The sequence below is a fragment of the Protopterus annectens genome, chromosome 3.part0 (assembly GCF_019279795.1).
Source record: "Protopterus annectens isolate FY-2018-M chromosome 3.part0, PAN1.0, whole genome shotgun sequence".
NCBI classification, from domain to species: Eukaryota; Metazoa; Chordata; order Ceratodontiformes; family Protopteridae; genus Protopterus; species Protopterus annectens.
The window spans coordinates 127,708,971-127,735,666 of record NC_056731.1 but is presented as its reverse complement, the minus strand read 5'-3'; the positions used below and the strand labels follow the sequence as shown (position 1 = coordinate 127,735,666).

The following is a 26,696-nucleotide window of genomic DNA, read 5'->3' as shown; positions in this document are numbered from 1 at the left end:
ACTGGAATATATCAGTATGTGCATATGGGTCAAAGGCAGAACATCTTTTAAGATTATTTAAAGTAGTCTTATGATACATCCTAACTGAAATACTTCATTTCAAAAGCAACACATTTCCGCCCAGCATTAGCGTTTATCCAAACAGGGACACTTTTAACTTATAAAAAGTAATGCTGTCAGGGATGTAACTGATAATAAGTTATATAGCAGCCATTACTATACCTATTAAGCAATATAACCATATACTGATTAAAATATTATAAGTTAATGAAGATTTTATAAAAAGAAGAGAAAAAATAAAAACAACAAAACACAAAGAGAGAAAATAAATAAATAAGTAAGTAAATAAATAAATAAATATTTGGGAACATTATTATGCATTGATTACTCTGATTAAGAATATAAAAATAATAGATGGATAATAATGAAAAATAGAGTAATGTTTAAATTATGCTTAGTATATTGATGTGATTTGAGATAAATGTATTTACATTTATGCTAATTTTGACATTTAAAGTATAATTGAAAACAGTACCTGTTTTGGTGTAACTTGAAGACAGTAAGAACATTTCTTTTGTTGTTAGTATTATTATTTAGATTTTTACAGAATATAACATATGTAAGATTATTTGTCTTTTAGTTTTTTTTTTCTTTTGCTCAACAGTTTTCCAATTATTTACTTCAGCATTTCTTTTCGGTGTACTTATTGTCCAGTCCATAGATTCTTCATGTGTTAGGATGTTGTTGTTGGTAAGGTATTTTATTGCTGAATCTACTGTTTCAAAGATTTTCATTGCATTTGGTAGAGAAACTCTCAATCTTGCTGGGAATAAAAGATGGACTTTCAGTTACTTTTTCTTCAAGGTTTTTATTATTGGTAGAAATTCTTTTCTTTTTGAAACCACCTTTGTAGAATAATCATTGTCAAATCTTATTAATGAATCATTGTATTTGATGGGAGAATTTGCCCAAGCATTTCTTAATATAAGATCTTTATCTTGTGTAGAAAAAAGTCTCACAATTATAGATCTCGGCTTGTTCTTACCCGGAGAAGAAGCATTTCCAGAAGCTGCTAGTGATCTATGCGCCCCGTTCTATACCATATGAAAGAGCTTCAGGTATTTTTGTTCCATCTGGTATCCAGGTGGCAAGAAAGTTTATCATATTGTCCCCATTCAGATTTTTCTGGTAGACCATATATTCTAATATTATTTCTTCTTGTTTGATTTTCCATATCATCAAGCTTTTCTAGTAAATATGTGTTCTGTTGAAGTAAGAATTCAGTTTGTTGTTCTTCTATTTGGACTCTAGTGTCAATGTCACTTAATGACTGTTCAATAAGTGATATCTGTCCTTTCTGCTGTGTAAACATTTCTTGAAGCTTTTCCAGTTGTTGTGAGCACTTTTCTTTAAAAGTATCTATTTTATTGTCCATCTTGTCGATTTTTATTGTACGTTCCTGTATATTTGTAATGAGAGACTGCAGGTCATTTTTGAGAGAAGAGTCTTGTGCTGTATTCCTTAGATGACTCATGCTGTAAAGCTGATATTGGTGCTGAATTTCCAGTAATTAATTTGACAGGAATTATTCAAGTTCTGACAATAAAATTTTTCTTATAGATGCTCAGAGTTATTAGAAATAAGTTAGTAATAAAAATTTATTCAAATTAAATATTATTTTGTAAAATTCCTGTCAGGAATTGTATTGAGGTAAGAGAGCTGAAATGAAGTGCAGCTATCAGTTCAGCATCCTAGCCACCATCACATACTTCCAATGGTGCTGTTTTGCCCCTCTTGTTGAAATAATAGGTCTCAAAAAGAGGGGTCTTCCTTATCTATATCATATGTTCTATCACTGATAAATTGATTAATATACAATTCATACATCAAATAATTTTTTCTGTAGGCTAAATGCATTTCATTTTTTGATACATTGTCTTAAATTTCATCATCATCTAACACGTTTGACATGTGCACTTCTATTATTAAGACTAGATTTCATACTTTCAGTGTAAATGAATGGGACCTATTAAAAGAACTATTAAAAAAAACAAAAGTATACATATCATGAGACCTGACAAGGTGACAAGGGTGGGGGTTGTGATTGTGGATTCTATTATTTACAGTTCTAAGATGTTAAACATGGATCAATTAATTGATTATAGCACACATGAAGTTGTAAAAGTTAAGAAAGCAATTATACCATGCTGTTCTGGAATCCTTAAAGTACATAAAGATAAGGAGGATTCCCCATTGAGACCTATTATTTCAGCAAGAGAGGGTAAAACAGAACTGTTGATAGTTTATGTGGGTTCAACATGTAAGGGTAGTTTAAATAGTTTTCTGCATGTTCTAAGGAATTCATGCCAAGTGTTGGATTTGTTGAGACCAAATGATGGTGTAGATGGCAGACATTCAAAACCTTTTTATGGTTATACCACAAGACATGGATATGACCAAGTTTAGAGAATTGTTATTAGATACTACATACACTCCACCAGTGAAATAGGTATGATATGTGACTTTGTTGAGGTAATTCCTACTAAAAACTATTTTATGATTGAAGGGGAATGTTTTAACAGAAATTAGGGGTGGATATGGCTGCCACCAAAGCATCAACCTTTGTGAGTTCCCAATCTAGTTTTATATAAGTGGGAGAAGGATTGCAAATTTAATTCCAGGTGTTATCCATTTGTTCATAAATATCTACATTTTTTGTTGATATTTTTATTTCATGAAATGGGATATTTTTATACTTGAATTGTTTACTTGGAGAATATTACCACTTTTTAAGGTTCTTTTATCAATATTAATGTACTGCTATTAGTTTTCTCAATATATACATATACTAAGACTACATGTATAATAGCTTTGCAGCCAGTATAACAGGAACCCATATTTAGTAATCCTTATTTCTATTTTTCAAGTGGGCATACATAATATAGTGAAGGGTCAAATTGGAAAACTCTCTCATTTAATTTTGGATGATGGGGTGTTTTTTCAAGAAATTCTTGAGTTAAGAAACATGCTTATAAGTAGACAGTATGCACTGAAATTAATAAATTATGTTATTAAGGAGGCTAAACTAAAATGATTAATTATTTTGCAAGAATTTTGGTGAAGTCATTGATTGTCAAAAATGAAAAACATTTGAAAAGAAATTTAGTAGATTCATGTGCCACTCTTTTTCAGTTGATGACTATGACACAATTGTATGCAAATTTGGGGAATTGTTCAACTTTGAAGAATGGTTGTTGAAAAAAAGTGAATGATCTTCCACAATGTTGTTTTAAAAATGGATTTAATATGAAGAGTGGATTTGAACACAGTAATAAAATAATTTTTAACATCCAAATCCAGGAATCAATGAGTGTGGGACATGCAAGAAAGTGGCACGTTTATTACAGTAGGGAAGAATAATTTCACTAATTATGGTTGTAGATATTCTGATTACAAAACATTTGATTTAGTATATATTGCCACACATTTGCAAAGCCTTGCATTTTATATAGACAAGAGAGATAACAGTTTCAAGAAGCAAACATATCAGCATACCTATGCTTTTAGAAACAAGGGTTGTATATAATGGTTTAGCAAAATATAATGTGGTGCATTCAGATTGTAGCAAGCTTTTTTTTATTTTGGAAAAAAGTTCAGAATAAAAGGGGGTGGCAAAACCATCTAAACCACCTGCTGATTAGAGAATCACACTGGCAATTGCTGTTAGAATCTGATAAGATGCCAGGTTTGAATGAAAACTGTATATTGGCAGTATTTTAAAAAAGAAGAATGCTCAGATTTTTAAGATAAGTATTGGTGGATTTAGTTATGTGAATATGATGAATGGTATCTAAAGAGTATGCCAGTGCAGTTGATTTATTCTGAAGATAAGCTATTTCTGTATGAGACAAAAATGCGAAATAATTGACTTGCTTGACTGTACTGGATGATGTTTGGTGCAATGTTGTTTTTTATGTACATTCAAATGGAACAGAGGATATTGTTTTCATATATTTCTTTGATATATTAATACTGCCTAAAATGATCCTGTCACATTCCACTTTAATATGCTTGCATTGATTACAGTTCCCACATATTTTAATCTTACCTTTCAAAACCTGCATCAGAGGTTGATGTTGCAATTCTTGTTTTAAAGTTCTAACCCTTTTATAAACAAACTTAGGGGCTTCTTCTAGAATTTTTGAGACATTGGGAAATCCCTTAATTATACTATGGTTTTGATATACAGTTATTTTAATAGAACCTGCATCCAATGCAGTCACTGTTTTCATGACCAAATACTTATTTTCATTCCCTGGATAGTTCTCAGTACCCTAGGGGGGTATCATATAAAATATGAAGCACATATTTGCAAACACTTGTCTTCATCACAATCCCTACTTACTTTATAATTACTTTACTTCTTTATCCTGTCACATAAAATTTGCCCTACAATAGGAAGGCTCTTTAAAAAAGTTCTTATTTTTGTGTCAGCCTGCTTGTCCTAATCATTTGCTCCCTAATTATGTTGAATTTCATTAATGGTGGATGCATGCATGTATAATGCAGGTAAGCATTGTTGTTAACAGATTTCATGGGAATACTAGTACAAAGCTCACCTTTCTCCTTAAAAAGAAATATATTCAGGTAAACAATATGTGCAACATTAAAATCCATACTAAATTTCTTCAAGGACTATACTTGGTTTAAATATGTAAAAAAACATCTACAACTCATCTAAATTCCCCATCCAAATAAAAAAGCCATATCATCAATAAAGTATTTAAGTAATTTAATATGCCTCATAAAATTTCAAGAATAAAATTTCTTTTCTTCCATTGTGGCTATAATCAAATTAACATAACTGGAGTTTATACCTGCCCTCATAGTCAAATCATTCTTCTTCCTATATATGTGCACATTAGATATAATAAAATTATAAGTAAAAATTACATCCATCATTTAATTTAAGAGCCGGATTTGATGAGATTTTATAGAAGAAGTGTAAACTAAATAATTTAAAACTCAGTCTAAACTTGCCTTCATCAAAATCACAGAATATAATGCATTTACATCCATGGTCACTAAAAATGTCACAAGCCCTGATCACAGCATCTTTAACTTTTTGAATAAAATCAAAGGAATCTTAATATTTTTCACAATATCATGTACAGTCCTCTCCATATAAACTGAATTATTTTCTGTCTTAGACCTCTGCTGAAGACAATGGGTCCCATGGAGGTCTAGTAAATTCTTATGGCTCTTGGGAAGCCCAAAAAATATATGAAGTACATGCATTTCTGATTTTTAAATAATCACGTCTATTTTCATCAGTTAAGCCTTCTACAATCCACTCTACTATGAAAGAATCAATATTTTTGAAGGCTCATAAGACAAACTTACTGTCTAACCTCTCATAATCTGATTCATTATTTAACATATTTAGCATTTTGGGGTATAACCATTTTCTACCATTATAACCATAGCTTCCCCTTTATTGGCCTCCACGATCCTATTGTCTATATTTCCCTTTAATTCAAATAATGTCCTATTCTTTTCTTTATGAATATTAAAATATTTTCTGTTTGGCAAAATACTCAAGGCCTTTCATATTTCTGCTTCATATGCTCAATTAAGCACTGCAAGCTCTGGCATTAAATGAGGATTATAAATACTTAACTTTTTTAAAACAAACAGCCTTGTCACAAGAATACTTACCTCTATGCAGAAATGTTAGTAGGGTTAAGTTAAACTTAATTCCATATACTCATAGATGGTTATTTAATTCTACCTCATCAACGCAAACAAAAGAAATACTGCTAATACCTGTATTTCACCTGGAATGAGTATACACAGTGAAAAATTCACAATTTTAAAACTTCCTTGATGGACATTCCCATCCTCAAACAGCAATAAAAAAATCCTCTCCTGTTTCAATAGTTTCATTGCATAATACATCATAATTTCTTTGAATTTTTCATTTCCATGAATTATCTCCTGTTGTTTCCCTGACATGGCTGCTGTTTTTCCTTCACAGATATCTACAATTCCATCATCTATATGTCTTTGATGGAGGTGTGACTACTTTTGTCCATGTTCTCTGACCATCTCGTCCCTCCTGAAACATATATATCGTCTGCTATTTCCCATTCTATGATTTTTGTTCCCCCAGGTCTTTGGATATCTGATTGATTTACTGTAGCTGTTGATGTTGATAACATCTGGTTCTGTTGTGCCAGGACAGGTGACTTTCTGGGATGAGACGCCCTCACTTCTAAAAAATCCTGTTGCTGTCCTTCCCCAGTGTTGTTTATAATCTTAATTTTATAACCACTATCAGGCCCATTCATTATCTAAGCCCTATCACTTTCATAGTCCTTAGAGTTCTATTCAACTTTTTAGTCTTCTTCTTTTGTACTTAATTTTCCTTAATGCTCCTGTCTTGCTTTATCTGTAATTTAATCTCAAAGTTCAGTCTGGCAGTGTTTTTCTTTAAAGTGACATATGCTGTTCTCACTTTTTACTCAGTCTTATAATTTACCCTGATTAAATTAATCAGCATCTTTAAATAACAAATACCTATTTTGAGATTCAAGGCTTTCCATTCATTAATAAAGCTTGTTGAATATTGTCATGGTGATATACCTGTTTTCATTCTCTGGAATGTTAGAGTTATGTTTACCTACTCTTGCCTTCAGCACTGTCCCTACTTCCTTCTTAATTATTTTACATGGATATCCTCCCACATAAAATTTCCCCTGCACTAGGGAAGACTTTTTAAGAAAAATGTATTGTTTTTACATCAACCTGGCTGTCCTAAACTTTTGCTTCCCAATTATATTGGAATTCTCAAACAGTGGATGGATACTTATATAATCAAGTAAGCATTCTTGTCTACAGATTTCCAGGCAACACTAGTTTAAAGCTTGTCTTTCTACAAAAAAAAAATATGCAGGAAAACAATATATGAATGACATTAAAAGCCATACTAAATTTCATGAAGGATTCAGTTTGGATTAAATATGTAAAACATTCCCCCAGTTCGTCTAACCCCACTCCAAATTAAAAAAAGATATTGTCAATAAACAGTTTAAATACTTTAATATGATTCATAAAAGAAGAAGAATAAATGTTCTCTTCTTCTCATGTAGCTGTAAACAAATTAGCATAAATGGGGTAAAAAGTAACACCCACCATAGTTGTATTTAGATAATTAAATAGTTTTTTTTTATCTTTAAAGTTTGAGTTGCTTCATTTTTGGTAAATGCATATGCTTTACACTTATAATGGTGCACTCATACTATTTCCTTAAATACTATAATTAAGTATAATAAACCCATTATTATATCCTGGAAACTGAACAACCTAGATATCTTGTTCGGAACACTTTTGTAAACTAAATGACAAAAAATGCATAATAGTATCCCTTGGGAAGTCATCCGCCCCTGGTAACCATCATATTGACCACACACCCCTTAGAGTTGATCCAGCAGTTGGGACTTAGGGACACACATAGATAGTAATCTAGCCTTTGATCATCACATGTCTGCAGTAGTGAGGAAAAAAATGCATAATAGTATCCCTCGAGAAGTCATCCGCCCCTGGTAACCATCATATTGACCACACACCCCTTAGAGTTGATCCAGCAGTTGGGACTTAGGGACACACATAGATGGTATTCTAGCCTTTAACCATCACATCTCTACAGTAGTGAGGAAATCATTTTATGTTGCGCAACCTATAAACAAAGGTATTGCATCCAAGTCCGAAGAAGTCATTGTTCCACTATATTCAGCATTCATTAGATCTGTCATTGAGTACAATGCCCCGTTTGGTATGTACCTAGCCAGGCATATCCAACAGTTGGAACATCCAGAGAGACTCCTCACTAAAAGAATACAGGGCTTAAGTAAAATGTCCTATGCAGATCACCTCAAGGCTCTATCCATGTGAACTGTCTCCTACAGGTTTTTGAAGGAAGATCTATGCCTGACATGCAGGGCATTGTCAGACCTCACTCTGATAGACCTCCTGCATATCAGCAAAACAAACAGTACCAGAATTACCCATTCTAAAGGCTTAAACCTTGCCTGTGATATAAATAGGACCTGCTGGAGAGACAGATATGTATCCCAGAGATGACCCCATCTCTGGAACAGGTCATCCATGTGAAGCAGATTTCCTTACTAACCCAATTCAAGTGCAACCTGTACAATTGGATGGGGACAGGAAAGTCATCCCTGTTTTGGCACCTATGTCTCTAATGGACACAGGCAACCTGTAAATGGTTCATCTCCCTGTCCCTATCTTGTAAATGTTTCATCTCCCAAGCCCCTGCTTACACTTATCAAGGGTATCAGAATATGTCAGTGATTTGGGATTCATGGCTAAGCTTAAAAGGCCCCTTGTGGTCATTAGCCTAATACACACCTATGACGATATGAATCTATGAAACGAGACATAAGTTTTCACATGACAACAACAAATTCATGAGTACATGTTTATTGAGAGAATTACTCAAACATCAAAACATATACTTAACTGTATGATTAGAAATATAAGTAAACTTGAATATCTTTCAAGATGTGCAAGCTGCAATGCAAATACCAAAGGCAGTTTTCTTCAATAAATCTAAGGTTGCACCCAATGATGTGCAATAGTTTGTAAACCACTTTTTTTTGAAGTACTAAGTATTAAGTACATATGGAAATTTTGCTTATTTTCATAATTACTAACAAAAAACTAGTAATATCTCCAGTATAGTGTGATATAAATAGATATTTGCAATTTTCCTGTCTCCTACCATGGCATTGAACATCACATTCCTAAATAGCATGTAGATCTCTCAGTTATAAAAATATGAACATTCATATGAAAATATTAATAAGTGGAAGGCAGTGATTAATTTCTGTACTGCAGGACATCCTAACAAGCGCTGCATCATTCTGTTAATAATTTCTTTCCCTTTGCAATACTGTCTATTCTTAGCTGGTAAACCACTTAGTTAAAGACTCCAGACCCCAACAAAGATCTGAATGTTATACAGAGCTCTGAGTATTAACTGGAAATGTACAAAAAACGCACTATAGACTTGAATGAGTTAAATGCTAGGTTATGATCTGAGTACCAGATATGGTTGCTGTCCAGCACATTCTAAAGCAAAAAAGCATTTTTTTTGGAAAGAATGATGCTTATTCAGGTTGCAAATATGTGTAAACACAATAAACCATATATCATTACTAACATCCACATTTGAGTAGAAAATTCCAAATTAGAGTGGGACCAATATCCCATTTCAGTAATACCCCACTGGTCAATAATGCGGACTGAAATGGCTGGCTACCTAACCTAACCTTCTGTGTTCTGTACCATAACAAACTCTCAGCTCATTGAGTAATGCATCCATTGATGTTGAGCTCCCTCAGTCTGTTTATCATTCATGTGTTGATGATAGAATCAAATGCTTCGTCAAGAACTTGATGTGCATTATGCATGCTAAGTCCTTTACCAATTGCTGCTACAACTCCTTGCAAAAAATTGACAAGCTTCAAAAGGAAGGACCTTCCCTTGTCAAAGCCATATCAGTTCAGGTTAAGAAGAAACAGATCACCAGTGTCAGTCTATATTAAGCACGTAATGACTATTCCATTTACTTTGCATAAAACATAGGTGAGAATAGTGGCTCTGTAATTATTGAGGTGCACTACTGTGTCACATTCATGCACTAGCCTCAGTACCACCTCTAGCCAGGGATTAGAAATACACTGACAGAGAGAGAGAGAGAGAGAGAGAGAGAGAGAGAAAGGGAGACAGAGACTTAATCACTAAATGATATATAGAGGCATGCTGTGGTAGTGTTACTGCAACAGAAGAAGCACCTGTGAAAGCTATTATGTTTTACTGAGCTTGCATTTCTGATTTTGTGAAGAGGTGCCAACTCAGTAAGGTCAAAAATGCATATGCAATGCTTCATCATCTTGATTTGAGAAAAAAAAGCAGAGTCACTATTTGAGACCTAATGTTTGTACTGAATTTACTGGCTAAGATACTGCTTATACTTTGTAGGTTTTTGAAGACAACACAGTATGTGTGTTGTATGAATAACATAGACTGCCATATGTTAGATGGATAACATATGTGTTGCACAGAGAGCACAGTTTGCTATGTGTTGGATAAATTACAGAGTATGCTATGTGTTGGATGGATAACATAATATGTTATGTATTGCATGGATAGCATAGTATGCTATGTGCTGGATTAAGAGCATAGCATACTATGCTATGTAATGACTGAATAGCACACTAAGCTATGTGTTGGATGGATAACACAGAATGCTAGGTGTTAGAAGGATATCATACTATGCTATGTATTAAATGACTAGTATAATATTCTATGGGTTGGAAGGAGAACATAGTATGCTAAGTGTCGCATGATGGTAGAAAGATAGTCTACTATGCTAAATGTTGGATGGTTCCATATTGATTTGTTGACAGCTTAGGTTGTCGATTGCATATTCATCGACACCTAAGCGTTGAACGCTTAAAATAGCAAATGGCCACATCATCAAATTCTTTCCTCGGGAAAGAATTTGTGTGGCTGTTCTTAGGGATTTGCCCTTTCTCCAATATAGAGCGGCCTCAGAGTTAGTATATTTAGTTAGGGGGTGTGGGGCTAAAGCCTCCCACTATGTTTAGGTGTGTTTATTTATTTTGTTTGCGGACGGCCAAGTGAATTCTTTCCCTAGGAAAGAATTCGATGATTTGGCCATTTGCTGTTTTTAGCTTTCGCCGCTTAGGTGTTGATGATTTTGGATTCAAACACTATATACTGACTGAACACCCCAGCATGCTATGTGTTGGATGACTGGTATAGTATGCCCCCATGTGATGGATAGCATGGAAACCATAAGTTTGTTTATATATAAGGCCCACTTGTTTGGAGTTTTTGGACAGGGGCAGATGAGGCATCTTAGTATTTTCATAATGAGTATTTCCTTCTTTCTTTGTTATCCCTTCTTTTTCTGTGGGTTTTATCTTAGCATGGACCTCTACTCTGGCTAGTCAAGGAAAATATAATAGGTACGTTGAATATTTATTGTGGAATTGGTGATTTCTTCTTATGAGGATCATAAACACTCTCCTGTAAAAGTTGACCATGACAGCATGTTCTTTTATGCATTTCTTTTAAGTGGTTTTCTACTATTTCTTTTATGCACCCTGTGTAATGTTTATACCATTGTCTGACACTTTCTGTGAGAGGACTCAGAGGATGGATCTAATGAAGCATTAGGCAAAAGGACCAGCGAATCCAACTATATTCCCCCTCTAAACCAACATGTACTTTAACCATTTACAAAGTGTCTAATGGTCTAATGATCTGTATCAAGGTTGGATGATATTTATCTGTAGTTGCCACAATGATACGGGTGTTTTACATGTCTGTTTTAAGTGATACGTACATCTTGATGTCTTCCCTCTGGCTGCTACCTCATTAATACATCTGATTAGTCCACTATGGAACCACTCCCACAGTAAGTGACACCTTCTGATCTTTGGCCTCACTTATGGGCCAATCAGGGAGGACCACATGTGTAACTCCAAGCCCTCCTTCTGAAAAAAAAATGTGTGTATATGTAGCAGGTTTTCACATTGTTAACTCACTTAGCAGCACTTATATATCCTGTATGGAAAACTGAAAATTAAATGACTGAAACCAAGATGAAGGCCTCCAGAGGATTTAGTTCTTTTTATGTGATCAGAACCTGTGGTTGGTGCTTTTACTGTTTTCTTTGCTTATTTTGTTTTTTCCCCTCATACTGACCTAATAGGCAAGGTGCTTGAACAGCAAAACATTATTAACCTGATCTTTTTCAAGAGTTAAAATTAGGAAGCACCAGAGATCATCCTTACATACTATGGACAGAATAGTATGCTATGTGTGGGCTGGATTACATGTTATGCTATGTCTTAGAAGGATAGTATAGTTTGCTATGTGTTGGATGGAAAGTATAGTATGCTATGTGTTGGATGGGTAACACTGTATGCTGCATGGTTGAAGGATAGCGTAGCATGCTATATGCGGATGAACCGCATAGTATGTTATTTATTGAGGAATAGCATAGTATGCTATGCATTGGATGGAAAACATAGTATGCTATTTGTTAGAAGGCTAGCATAGTAAGATATAAATTCAATGAACAGCATAGTATGCTATATGCTATATGCTGTATGGATAGTGTAGTATGCTATGTGTTGGATGTAGAGCATAGTATGCTGTGTTAGAAGGATAGCATGGTATGCCAAGTGCTGGATGGATAACATAGTATGTTGTATGTTATTAGAATAGCAAAGAATACTGTGTATGAATAGTATAATTTGATATGTATTGAATGACTGGCATAGTACTCTATGTACTGCATGGTGTTAGAAGGATAGCATAGTATGCTGCATGTTGGATGAATAATTTAGTGTGGTATCTGTAGGATGGATAGCACCGTATGCTAAGTGTTGGAAGGATAGCATAGCATGCTATGCATTGGATGGATAACAGATAACTTAAATTGAGAGCCTCGATTTGTAATATTTATATATGCTTTTCTACTTTTCATTTTTTTAAGTATGGTAATTCATTGTCCTAAATCAGATTGTATTATTAGAAGTTTTTACAACTATTTCTCATTTTTGACTTAAAAGGATTAATTAAGGTTGTAAGGTGATTTGTTGTACAGGGTCACGTGCGTTGTCTAATTTAATATTTAAATCACTGATCTGGAATTGTTTAAATGTTCTGATGAAGTCACCTTTGGTCAGGATGAAAGCACTTAAGGTTTAGCATGTTCATGTATTAAAAGTGTTTTATTAAGTAAGAACACTTTGACTTCGTGATTTGGATTTAATTTCTGTAGTTGTCCTGAGTTGACAAAATTCCTTCATCCAGTTTTTATTCCAGCATGTACAAAGGGACAACCCCAAGTGTTCTTGTCATTGAATAACAGAGTATGTTATGTGTTAGAACAATAACGTAGTGTGTTATTTGTTAGAAGGATAGCATAGTATGCTATCTATTCGAAGAATAGCATACTATGCTATTTGCTTGATTGGTGTTAGAAGGATACCATAGTATGCTGTGCATTGGATGAATAGTATAGTATCGAATGCTATGTGTTGGATGGATAGTATAGTACGCTATGTGTTGAATGTTGTTAAATGGATTGTACAGTACTATATGATGGGTGAATATTGTAATATGCTATGTTATGTGGCTTCTAGATTATGGAATAAACTTTATCTATTACCATAGTTCCTTTTTAGGTGATACCAAGTTGATAAACCTTCCAGCATAACAAAAATCACTCAGAACTGCCTAAAGGTACTGCTGCTTAACACAAACAGTTTAAATAAAAATCTGCACTCCCTGGAAGCACTCCTCACCATGGAGAATGCATACATATGTGCAGTCATTTAAACATGGTTCAGAACCATGGAAAGTACCTCAGCTATCAAAGGTTACAATGCCTTTCATATATTTCAATCCCCCTCAGCTCAGGATAAAACACAGGGAGGAGATGTCTCGGTGCTTATAAAAGAAAAGTACACTGCTAGACTGGTCCAACACCATGACTCCCTTGAGCTGCTCCACACCTTACTAATCATAGGTGTGACCCCCCCCCCATCATTTCCTTGTTAGCTACAGATCCCCTAACATGAGTCTGGAAAATGTCACCCTCCTACAGAAACCTACTGGAATCTCATAATATTCAGCTTAACACTGTACTTATGGGTGACTTCAACTAGGCCTCCATAAACTGGGAGACTTATATGACCCATAATTCACTGTGAGGTTTTTGGACTTCATCAAGGCAACCACCCAGGAGCAACTAGTTAGGTCCCCAACTAAATGTACAAATATCCTAGACTTAAAACTCATGAACATGGGAGGATGCTGCTCTCTCAAGTGTATTAACTCCTCCCTATTAAGATCTGACCACAAAATTATCTACTTTATTATTATTTATTATTAAAATTAACCTAGGTTAACAAACTTCCATTGTAATCCATATTAGCATAATAACAAAAGGAATGTTATCTGATAGGACCAAGTGACAAAGGTCTAACCAATGAAGAACATTAAAGGAGAAGATTGGAGCTGGGTGCCAGAGGACTGGCCTATGAAATGTGAGCAATAGACAAACCAACTGTGAGGAGCATGTAAATGAGGGCAAGAAGAGACAGAGGATGATTGGGTGATAAGAGCGGGCCAACTGTGAGGGCATGTAAATGAAGGCAAGAAAAGATGGAGGATAATTGGGTGATAAGAGCAGCCATTGGATAACACAGTGTTTGGCTTTTTTGCTAAAATGGTTGTGAGATAATTAATAGCAAGGGAAACTACGAGTGAGGGAAAGGGACTGTAAAAAAGTCATAACCACTATCAGATAACACAATCCAAAAGAAGGAATGTGTGCACAGTAACAAACAAATCAACAACCTTTACCTTTATCGCACGACACCTCACAGACATATGGTATGGTAACTTGAACAACGACCTAACAAAACATCACAAAAGCCAACCCAGACATGGCAATTTCATTTTCCACATTTTGTATCATCTACCCAATAAAAAACTACAAGGACCACACAACAGCTACCTGGAAAAAAGAGAGCTGGAATGGCAAATAAGGTTGGAATCCCACAGACCATAAAGACTAATCACACAGGTCTCCATAAACAGTGTCCTGAACCTCAGGAAACTAGTCCACCATGCATACTACTAAATACTAAACACTAAATGATACTCTAAGAATCTGAAGTTTAAAACCTAGAGAATCCACTTGCTTTATTTTGGTTTTACAATTCCCACTGCTAGTTGTCATCTGTTTTGGCTTTTTTTTCTTGTTCTTACCCTTATCCTTATTTTTATATATATGTATGTAGATGTATGTGTGTATGTGTGTATATGTATATGTATGCATATATAAACTAAGAAATGAACTTCGTGACAATAACAGCATTCAAAAAATAGTAAATCACACCAACAACTCTTGTAGTACTTTAGCGCTTTCGTCTTATTTATTGTCAAGACTTCTTCAGAAAGACATGTTTCATAACATGTAGTTATGAAACATGTTTTTCTGAAGAAGTCTTGACAATACATAAGAGGAAAGCGCTAAAGTACTACAAGAGTTGTTGGTGTGATTTACTATTCTTTGAATGCTGTTATTGTCACGAAGTTCATTTCTTAGTTAAAATTTCTTCTCTTCATTCATTTTTTTGAGTGCGGTTAATTTTAGTTATATGTATACATATATGTTTATATACGTATATGTATGTGTGTGTGTGTGTGTGTGTGTGTGTGTGTGTGTGTGTGTGTGTGTGTGTGTGTATATATATATATATACATATATACATGCATGTGTATGTATGTATTCATTTTTATTTTGACTTTTACTTTTTATGTTTATTTTTATTCTCTACATGATATTTGCACTGGTTATCCAGGAATTTTCTGTCATTTATGCTTTCTACACCTAATCTTCTGACAAATCTGAAGAAGCATAGGTGAAAAGGCTGAAAAAACTATGATTTTCCCTTCTGTATAGTAAAGGCGCCAGCAGTCAAAAAACAAACGCTAAGGTTTCTTGGCATTCTGGTAAATTACCATCCCTGCATTTTGCAATTGGTAAGCTACAACGTACACATGGTTTCACATTTATCTGAGTAGTTCATGCCCTCAAGTTCATGCTAGGAGGAAAAAAGAGTTAAGAATGATTATGACTCGGAGAGCTATGCTTACAGAGAGCTATGCTTACCTGATACACATTAGCTGGATGTGGATATTGTTGGAACTATTCATGTGTCTATTTTAGGGCCATGAGCATGGTTGACCCTCTTAGATGGTTAGGTACTGGGCTGTATATTGACAGTTTTATTAATTTTATTAATTTTATTCAAAAGGTTTAAGCTAATGGTAAAAGTTGCTGATTCATTTATTACTGCACACACATTTCTTCTTTTGGATTGTATTATCTGATAGTGGTTATGACTTCTTTTTACAGTTCCTTTACCCCAATCATAGTTTCCCTTGCTATTAATTATCTCAAAACCATTTTAGCAAAAAAGCCAAACACTATGTTATCCAATGGCCGTTCTTATCGCCCAATCATCCTCCGTCTTTTCTTGCCTTCATTTACATGTTCTTCACAGTTGGACGGCTCTTATGGCTCAATCACCCTCTGTCTTTTCTTGCCTTCATTTATATGCCCCTCACAGTTTGCTTGCCTAATGCTCACATTCCATAGGCTGGCCCTCTGGCACACAGCTCCAATCATCTCCTTTAATTTTCTTGCCACTCATTGGTTAGATCTTCGGCACTTGGTCCTCTCAGATTGCACTCCTTTTGTTATTATGCTAATAATGACTACAATAGAAGTTGCTGACCTGGGTATAAATAAGAGAAGAAATACTGAAATGTAAGATAAAATCACTCATTTGTCAGACGGAATGGTTTAATAAATGCTACTATTTGGAAAAGATGAAGATTCTGCATTTCTCTGTATCTCTACATATATTTTTGCTTGAAATCCAGGGACTGCTTTCTCTGTTTCTACTGCTATTTTAGTTCTGACCGTACTTCAATAGCATGTTTTTTTCTTAGAGACAGGCCAGAAGAGTACATCTGCTGCCTGTGTTTCTGCATTTTCTTTATGTCTTAGAAGGATAACATACTCTGCAATGTGTTGAATGAATAGCATAGCATGCAATGTATTTGCTGGATAGCATAGTATGCTATGTGTTGGATGAGTAGTATATTATGCCATGTGTTTTACGAATAGCACAGAATGCTATGTGTTTGTATGGGTAGAATAGTATGCTATGAGTTTGATGATTAGCATAATGTGCGATGTGTTTGAAGGATAACATTATATGCTATGTGTTGGATGAATACCATAGTATGCTATGTGTTGGACAGACAGCATATTATGCTATATATTGGAAGGATAGCATGGTATGCTATGTTTCAGATGGATTATATAGTATGCTGTGTGTTGGACAGACAGCATATTATGCTATATATTGGATGGATAACATGGTATGCTATCTTTCAGATGGATTATATAGTATGCTGTGTGTTAGAGGAATTGCATATTATGTTATATATTGGATGGATAGCATGGTATGCTATCTTTCAGATGGATCATATAGTATGCTGTGTGTTAGATGAATTGCATATTATGCTATGTGCTAGAAGGAAAGCATAGTATGCAAAGACAGTGAAAATGAAGTGGAATTCATGAATAGAATGAATATACACCACAACAAAATGAAGATAATAGGCGTTGAGTATCCAGCTTAAGTTACCAGAGCTATGATGATAGATCATGCTGGTTTCAGCTAAAGAGGTCTTAAGTTTTTGATAACATACAGAATATATTGCATGTGGGATTCCAGTTCCCAACAAGTATTTCGTTGGAGAGGAAATTATTCCAGTTGCACCGTTAAAGAGTAGCTGAAATATCTTTTCATTAGGCAGTAATCTTGTGATAAAAGCTTACCACTAACAGACTGGCTAAACTAGTTGAGAGTAACTGATCACCAGTGAGGTGTGACAAAGTGCCACTGGTTATCTTTGCCATTTTACAAATGGTAGATGTGAGATACTGAGTGCCAGCAGCATCTACTACTACATATGTGTGGGTGCTCCAACTACTAACAGATATGGTGAGAGAAAAAAAACAGTGGAATCAAATAGCTGACAGGGAAAGTGAAATAAGGCAGCAAGACCAGTCATTGACTGCAAAGATACAAAGTAAACAGAGGCAATTGTCACTAAAAGGATACAGTGGCAACTGGTCAAGGATCTCTCTTAGCTGCCTTGCTGAATGGGATACAAATTCATGTATTTTTTCATTTAGAAAGGTATGTGGCAAATGTTACTCCTAGGGTGGATGAAGCCTGTGACCATGGAGTACACTAAAGTTTGGAAAGTTACCAAACAGAATGCCATGCAATTTGCATATTTTTAAAGGATAAATAATGATTTATTGACTCTGAAAATAACATAGCATAGGTTACCAAAACAATTTGTTGGACTGACACTTTATTTAATTCAGCAACTTAAAACAAATACAGAGTGCATACAGAAGAATGCTGCATTACCAAGGAGGACAGCACATTCCATTCCTCTCTGATATTATTTCAACTTAAAGATCACACAGCCTCAGGAAAGAGAGCAAATTCCTGATTTCATGTGAAGATAACTTAATTACCCTAAGTCACCAAAATCAATGGACTTGTAGCTTCAACAATTTAGTTTGATTAACTGTTTCACTATTTTAGTGTGTATGTATCGGGAGCTTTTCTCCCCAGGCATCCTCTGAAAATGGGTACCTGATGATCCAGTTGGACTTTCCTAGTAAACAAATGCCAAATAAATATGTGATCCAATGACATATTCCCACACATATGGGGTTAGAGGCTTCAGGCAGCTCATGGGTACTGCTATTAACAAATGGTCTGCACACTGACTTCTCTTGGTTTATTATAACTCCTAGCTTGTGCACATCACTCATTTCTAAGAACTGCCTTCCTCTACTGTCCATATTCTTAATGCTGTATTCTAATATGCCTGATAAATGTTACTATCACATTAAAGATAAGGGTTTGATTATCCCAGTAGTCAGGCTGGATGTTCATTAATAGTTTCCTGTGATGTTAATCTCTTCTGTTAGCATGACATCAGCCTTTGTTAACATGGTATATAGCAACTGAGCAGTTTCACTGTTCACCTAGGAGTTATATCACTTAGAATTTTGTTTCTGGATTCATAACACCTGCTAAAAGCTGTACATTTTGAAATAAGCTGAGACATGCCTCAGCTGATATTGTGTTTATTCAAGAAACTAAACTGAGAAAGAATGCCACTGAACCTATTGACGTCAAATGTTACATGGCAGAGCTCTGTCAGTTAAAAGAAGGGAAGAGGATAGTTAGGGATGCTTAAGCAATCTCATTTTGGTGTGAACAATACGGCATTTAGTATCTGTGTAATGATCACGCGAGAGAGTAATGATGTAAAACCAGCCATGAGCCAGTATTACACACGTACAAATATGATATATTGTTTTTACACAGCCACATTACTTTAAAAAAAATAACTTTTGATATAATATTATTGCATACTGAGACTTCATTTTTATGTTGTGTTGCTTTGCTAAGGTAACAGTGGTAAATTTGCATATGTCTTACCACCTTCAAGCAGAAAAATGCTGGTTCGGTGGAATATGTTTTAATTTACTGATTAGGATGATTTGGCATTGGGATAGCTCTGTTGCCTTATTCAAAATAAATTGTCATGAAATCCTGTCACAGAAGCTCTACTAAATAAAAAATAATAGGTTGTATTATTATCACTATTCAGAGTATTAACAGGCTGAGATTTATGTTAATACCTTTGACTTGCATTGAGGTATTATTTGCAGGAATGTCTGGGGATCCGATATGGCACAACATTTCTTGTAGTTGCTAATTCCTCCACTTTTCTTCTGTGCCTGAAATAAATGACTGAAGGAGTAAAAGGTAGTCTGTTTAAGTGGCACCTGTGCTATTTATTTATGCATGTATTTATTTGTTTTTGGATCTGTCTGTCCGTCCGTCTGTCAATCTACGTATCTATCCATTGATGTATATTGTTATCTATTTATTTTACAGGTTTCCCCTGCCTTATTTTTCTTTACAAAAGAGTGAAGAAAGATAGATGTCCAATAGTTATTGATAGGAAATATATTTTTCTGTCCTAAAAACACACCCAGAAAACACGAAAGCTAATCTGTTATCTAGCCTTTATTCTACCCCTAATCTGCACAAACTACCCCACCACAAAACCAACAGGCATACCATTGTCAATAAAATGAGTAGTCAGTAAAATGAACATTTAATAAAAAATCAACAATGGATAAACTGTATATGTACATACATACAGATATATATTTTTTAATTAATTGAAGACACAAAAACTAGAACCACAAACAATTAATCTAAAAAGATCAAAATTCAAAACGTAGGAGAAAAAAACTAATTTTTGTTTCTTTTTTTGCAGAGCAACAATTTCCCCCCTATACCCCTCATGTGTAGGGGTTACACCCAACACTTTCTTCCACTTATATATACAAATGCCAATATCACATAACAGCAGGGAAAGGGCAAATTTCCAATGAACTGTGAGATCCCTTGAGGTATTACAAGCATTCTGTAATTATACAGATGTTTGATATAATGAATGTTCAATTATTTATAGTGTTCCCATATATGCTCTCTGAGAAGATTGGAGAAAAAACAAATCACCTTTTTCAGTGATGATTGGTTGACTGTATGGTTCATGTCAGTATTCTATAAATTTCATATTTTATGTATACCTTTTGACTTCATGCTGCCAACGATCAAGCCTCACACAATTGAATTTGAGTCCATCTGTTCCCATACACTTTTCCAAAACAAGGGTAACTGTCAGCCAGATGGGCCATCATCCAGGCAGCCATAGAAGTTCCTTATATCCTCATTATCATCCTTGTAATGAGGGTATTATTGTTAGTCCTTAACCATTAACTTATGCAAAGGACATGTGACCTGCACCACTACAGTGACCTCTACATCTTCCTCACATAAGTGCATTTTCCAGTACACATGGGTGGAAGGGTACCTCACAAACACAGCTTGGAAAGACAAACACACATGTCCTGCTTCAGTACTCATCATCTGATGGGATTCTGGAATTGCAGCTTCCTGGACCCCCCCTCCCTCACTGATGTGTCTGCTCGTCCACCCTACTCCAGCTCTGACAGAGCTATGCCGTAAATTCCATACATCATCTGCTAAGTTCATAACCATTATTGTCCTTTCTCTGTAAACCCACTCTGTGTTTTTAGAAATCAAAAATACAATGTACTACACCAGCAATGTTGCAGCTTTAACTTTATTTACAGTAGCTGTTTCCTGGGCAGTCAAACATCAGGGAGGCTTCATTTTGTTGGACTATAACTGAGTTTTACAAGAATGTTAAGTGGCACGGATACTGTTCAATGTATTTTAGTACTGTAGAAGGCATGCCTACTAAACTAATTTCAAATGTGATGCACAGCTCTATTAATTAATCTTTCAGATGAAGCAAAATGGGTACTTTGCGACTTATTCTTTAGGGCATTGTTCAATGAAGTATGGAAATGAGAATTGCCTATGCATTCCCCAATTAAATTTCTATGCTCGTTATTATGTTTTGTAACTGTTTTTTGCACTGGTGCCCCCTGGAGCATCAAGCCTTTCACCTGACCCTCAGTTAGCCTAATAATTCATCCTGCAGTAAGAGCCTTTCTGCTCATTTGTTCCCCTGCAGGTGATGTTCAAAGCAGCCAAGAGTGGTGTTATCATTCATGTAGGGATCAGTTTTTTTTTTAGGCCATAACATCCCATGGTCAAGCCCAAAACATCTAAGAGGTTGTTGTGGAATGGATCATTGTGATATATGTGCCCACCTCCACACATATGTAATCAAGGGTCCTGCCTCATTATAGATAGCACCTGTACATGACTCTGCTCTCTACAGGGGATTCCACTATGCAAGTGTAGCCAGGCACACATTCACATCCCCCTGAACAGAAATGAGCCTGGTCACCTGCATCCTTCTTTCTCCATGTGCCAACTCTAATAGATGCCTATCTGCTAATCAGACTCAGGTTTCTTGGATTGTAGCCAGGAACGTATTCCTCTACAGTGGAAGAACGAGTTGTGTTTTATAATTTTAATGTATTTGCTTTCTTGACTTTCAGAGCACTTTAATGTCAATCCAAAATTTTTGTTTTTATGCTGTGTATATTAGGTCAGTTAGCAACATCATGCTATTCCCTGTCTTTGTTTTGACATTTCAACATCTTAATTTTCTACCTGCAACTTTTATGAGAAAAAGAACTTTGTAAAGATGTGACTAGTCTGGCTAATTTCATAGGATGTAAGACATCGATTACTGCTACAGCTGTTCATCGGGTTCAGGATGCTGACTTTCTACTTGTTGCAAATTTGTTTTAATTTTATTATATTAAATTAGTGTCTAGAGTTTTAGTTGTGATATCTTCTATGATATCCTAAAGTGATGGGTTTTCTTACAGCACTGCTAACACTACAGAGCATTAGCAGAAAATGGTAGCTTACTATATACAGACACCTGGAACTGAAATCTGTTCTGGCCTGTCCACAGCATCCTCTACAGCCCTTACAGGTGCTCTGCCACCAGCCAGCTATTAAACTGGTACTCACTTTGACATTTGGCAATACCTCACCAGACTAAGAACAATTAAATTGTGTCCTTTACTATGCTGTGTCAGTAACAAAGGAGCTTCAGTCCTCACTACTGACTCCAATATGAAACTGTTACTCAAACAGAAGTAATATTTCACAATTTTTACCTACGAGCACAACAGGAACACATTTGATTTTCTGGGACTGGACTATATACCTCTGTCCACCCAAATATATTTTCTTATTACACACTTCAGAGCAAATGTTCCAGTTCAAGATCTCTAATACACTCAGACACAAAGTAAATTTAAATCTCACACATCCAAACACTTCTGGGAAAGCCTGAAATAGATTTTCAGCTGTGTTTCATTCCCAAAATAATACTGTAAAGCTGCCACCAATCAGAGGGTGTTCATGCCTTTCTAAAGGGGTGTCCGATTATGAAAATTAATTATCAAAATAAATGAAAGCTATGACCAGAACAGCCAGGCACTCTCTAATCTGTAAAGAAAAAAAAATGGTTTCCAGCCACAATGTAAAGTAATGGAAAATATGTAATAAGAAGGAAAAGTATTACAAGATTGTAAATCAATAATTCTCAATAAACACTAGAATTCAATTGTTAAAAATGCAAAAATCAAACAGAGGAATAAGAGCCCATTGTTTCAGAAAAATACTATCTTAATAACTAAGTTTTCCTGATCTAACTAAAGAATACTGTCCCTGATCTACTCTAAGGTATAATAGCAAGGCCAAGGCAAGCTTACACTTTTCTTGGTGAGTTCTCTTTTCTTAGTGTCCAGTGACTGCTCAGTACTTGACAAACTGCTAGCAACTGTCTAATTTCAAAATATAACAGTCAGCTGATAAAAAAATATTTCTGTCAATCAGCTGTTTAAATAATCTCTTAGGAACTAAGAACTTTCCAATGACATCACTCACTGCTCAGCTGCTTCTCCACAGTTTGCACTTTAGAATGTCCCTCTCAAACATGCACAGTTGGAAATGTATCAAAGCAGTGACAGATTCTATAAACATTCTGTTTAAACAGGGAAGCATTGAACATTTCAAAATGTATTTACATTTTCACAATTAGGCATGCTGGCATACAAAAGAATCTGAGAATATACGCAAATCTCCTGCCAGACATGCTTACACAGATGACACGAGTTTTCAACTGTATTTACTGAACCAACACTTGGTGCTTACACAGAAATCTAAAAATCATAATGTTGACTGCTTATACACTATATACATTGGTAAAATGGTGGAAGTCATCCCCAACAAGCATCAGAAATATCTCATCTGCTATTTAAGACCACCTAGAAAACATACTTGTGAACAAAATGGTCTTGTACTTGTAACACCTCCGTCACTAAATCCCCCTTCTTAGTCTAATAATTTCCATCTATATATATTTTTAATTTGCATTGATATCATATCTATCAGCAAAACAGCCCTGCTCTTGAAACAGCATCCTTAATAAGTTGAATCCTTACACTTTTTAAGTGAATAACTGGCAGGGCAAAAGTTGCATATGACTTCTCTGCTGTCTGTGCACTAAAACATTAATGTGACTTTGTATCTAAGCTGTAATGATGCTGAATGTTCTTTAGATATGTGTGACTTTTTTGTTGTGACTTTCAGCTTTTCCCGGTTAGGGGTCACCACAGCGGAACTCCGGTCTGCTAATGACTGGCAGTAGATTTTTACGTGCCGAGTTGCCAACTCTGATGCACAACCTTCAACAAAGGTAAGCACATTCACGCATGTCTCCACACAGAAGACGCTCTAGCTGAGAATCGAACAGGGCAACATCTTACTGTGAGGCGACAACGCTACCACAGCACCACCACCGCAGTATGAGATATATGTGACTTTACATACTGTAAATACAGTATAGTGTACTTAACATGGTTATCAGCTATTAAACAATATGTAGATCAGTGACATGCAGTATATTTTATTAACTCATGCTAATTGCCTGTGATAATGTGTGCAATGTAGAGTTTTTCTCCCCAGCCCTCTGCAAAAAAAGAGTTGTCCAGCTGAATTTTCCAGGTAATCAAAGACTAATTAACACAAAATTTAAATGTTGTGGTTCTAAGATAAATGGTGCATATATCTCACCTGCATTAATGAACGTATTTACCAATACTGGGGCACAATGCATACAGCTAGTATATCAATGTATGCTAAAACACTAAAGTCATGTAACTGTGAATAGCTTGACTGTGACAATGTTTTACACTGATGTTTGAAAATGCACTATGCCTCAGGTTAAATCCATATATTCATTAAACATTGCAGCCTTCAATATTGTGTCTCTGTTCTTGCAATGCTATTTTTTAAAATGAATGATAAAGCATAAAACTTACTTTCTATAGTATTTGGTGGTGAACTTAGAAATTGTTGGTCATTATGCTGACAAGCTCCACTAATCAACTGTTGAATGATTGCAGGACTGATTTGTTTGAAATGTTCCACAGAAATTGTAAACTCGTTTTTATTTAAAAATATATGAGCGAGCTGAGTAGCAGAGAAACAAACCTGGTGAAGAAAAAATAATAATTACCGCAAAAATGAATGGCATATTAACTGCTACATAAACAGCTATATTTAAGTGTTGTCAGAATGTTACAATTACTCTCAGAAAATGGCTTTGTTAAGTTTAGAAGAATATTCATTACTCACAGCTGTACAGTTGCATGGTGATCACATTTCATCTGCTGTAAGGCTTGTTTCACCAAAATAATGGTTACAAGGAATCACAAGATAACACAAGTCTACTACACTGTAACCCAAAACATCACAAGGTTAAACATCAAAAATATATTGCAATACCAAAATATTACAAATGCATCCTTTGACGAAGTTAACACATGGAGCCTACCCACACCCCTTAGGCTTTGCTCCCACCCTGCCCATTCATAACTATACTAGTCCCACAGACTCAGAGAAAAGGAATAGTAGTAACACAATCAAACTTAACTTCCCTATTTACTCTGAGTGATCTAACATCACAGCCAGTATTAAATCCAGTTTCTCAGAATTTTACAGGTGACTCTGTGCATCAGTGACAATACAAGTCTGCAATAAAGGATACAGGACAACATAAGTGTAGACAAAAGAGAGCATGACATACAAGCAGTTGTCAGTGTCACGTCTCGATACTGTAACTATAGTAATATTGTTATATAGCAATATAGTAAAATAAAACATCTGGTCAGACTAAAGAAATAATCTAACTCAAGAAAAGAAAGATGCAGACGTTTACTGGCATGTATACTGGAGGGGACATGCTAGGGAGGATAGAAGTGATAGGCCACTGCCTAACCATTTATCCTTTATGGACAAAAGATGCTCTGCCCTCATCTATTGGTTAATGACTATTGGTAACACATGGAGATATACCCATGGAGCATGAGCAAGCAGAGTACATGCTGTTATAAGCAGTGTTAATGTGGACATAGCAGTCCTGAGATCAGCGTGAGTGTGGAGACATACACACAAACTTTCCTGAGGTGAATGGCAGCACTGGTAGAGCTGCAGGGATCTGCCATGTGGAAACAGCTCCAGGGTAGGCTACTCTACAGGATTAGCCAATCCACTGTCTATTACTTGACTTGACACTGGAGAATAAACGGGATGATAGGACTCCTCTGCAAAGATCAGATAGGCCACAGTACTCTTGTCAAGCATGGGGATGTCTGCTACTTGCCCTGTGGAACAAGTGGACTGATATGGTGCAGGGTCCTGTAGAACTGGGGATTGAGGGGAGAGGGATAAAAAGAAAGGAAACCAAGATGTTTGTTTATTAAGATTACCAAAAGTAAGTGAATCTTGTGGATTTAGTGGCAATAATGAAAGTGCAAGGATTTGTAAATTTAAATACAAAAATTCATGACATCGAATGTTTTTAACATACTGTTTTATAACCACTTGTCATAAACAAAAGTTTTGAAGGTGTGCATTTTACTCAAAGGAGATTGTTTGCATAAAACATTTTTGAAGGGTTAGGAAATAATACCGACATGTCCCTCAGAAGTAGCAGCTTTTCTGTTTATAAGGTTGTATGTTATGTTCACAGGCAGGCACTTAGGAGGCCACTGAAGAGCCTAGTCTGACTTCTCTTAGTAATATTTGGTTAAGTGACTTTTCCAGAGTCACATAGTTGGCAAATGGAGGCTGAAGGAGTCAGTCCTGGGAGTACGTGGACCAGCTTAATGATAGCTTACAGCCTTAATGTTCTGCATTAATTGTCAGACATTGCTGATATAAGTGATGAATAATTCCAAAATTACACTAAGCAGTACATTCATAGACATCTTTTCAATGGGTAAAGTCACTTGTTTTAAAAAATTGGGAAACATGATGAAATATCAATTCACAGGCAGCTGTTTAGTACTTATG

The 26,696-nt window shown here is 35.4% G+C and overlaps 1 protein-coding gene across 2 annotated transcripts in view; it reads right to left on the bottom strand.

Annotated features, from left to right (window-relative positions):
* SLC39A12 (solute carrier family 39 member 12) overlaps positions 1-26,696 on the bottom strand; it is a 737,778-nt gene that overhangs the window by 458,795 nt on the left and 252,287 nt on the right. For both annotated transcript variants that reach the window (XM_044064628.1, XM_044064627.1), the window contains exon 6: positions 24,662-24,833. In XM_044064628.1, the coding sequence (XP_043920563.1) occupies positions 24,662-24,833 (172 nt within the window). The remainder of the gene's footprint in view (positions 1-24,661; positions 24,834-26,696) is intronic.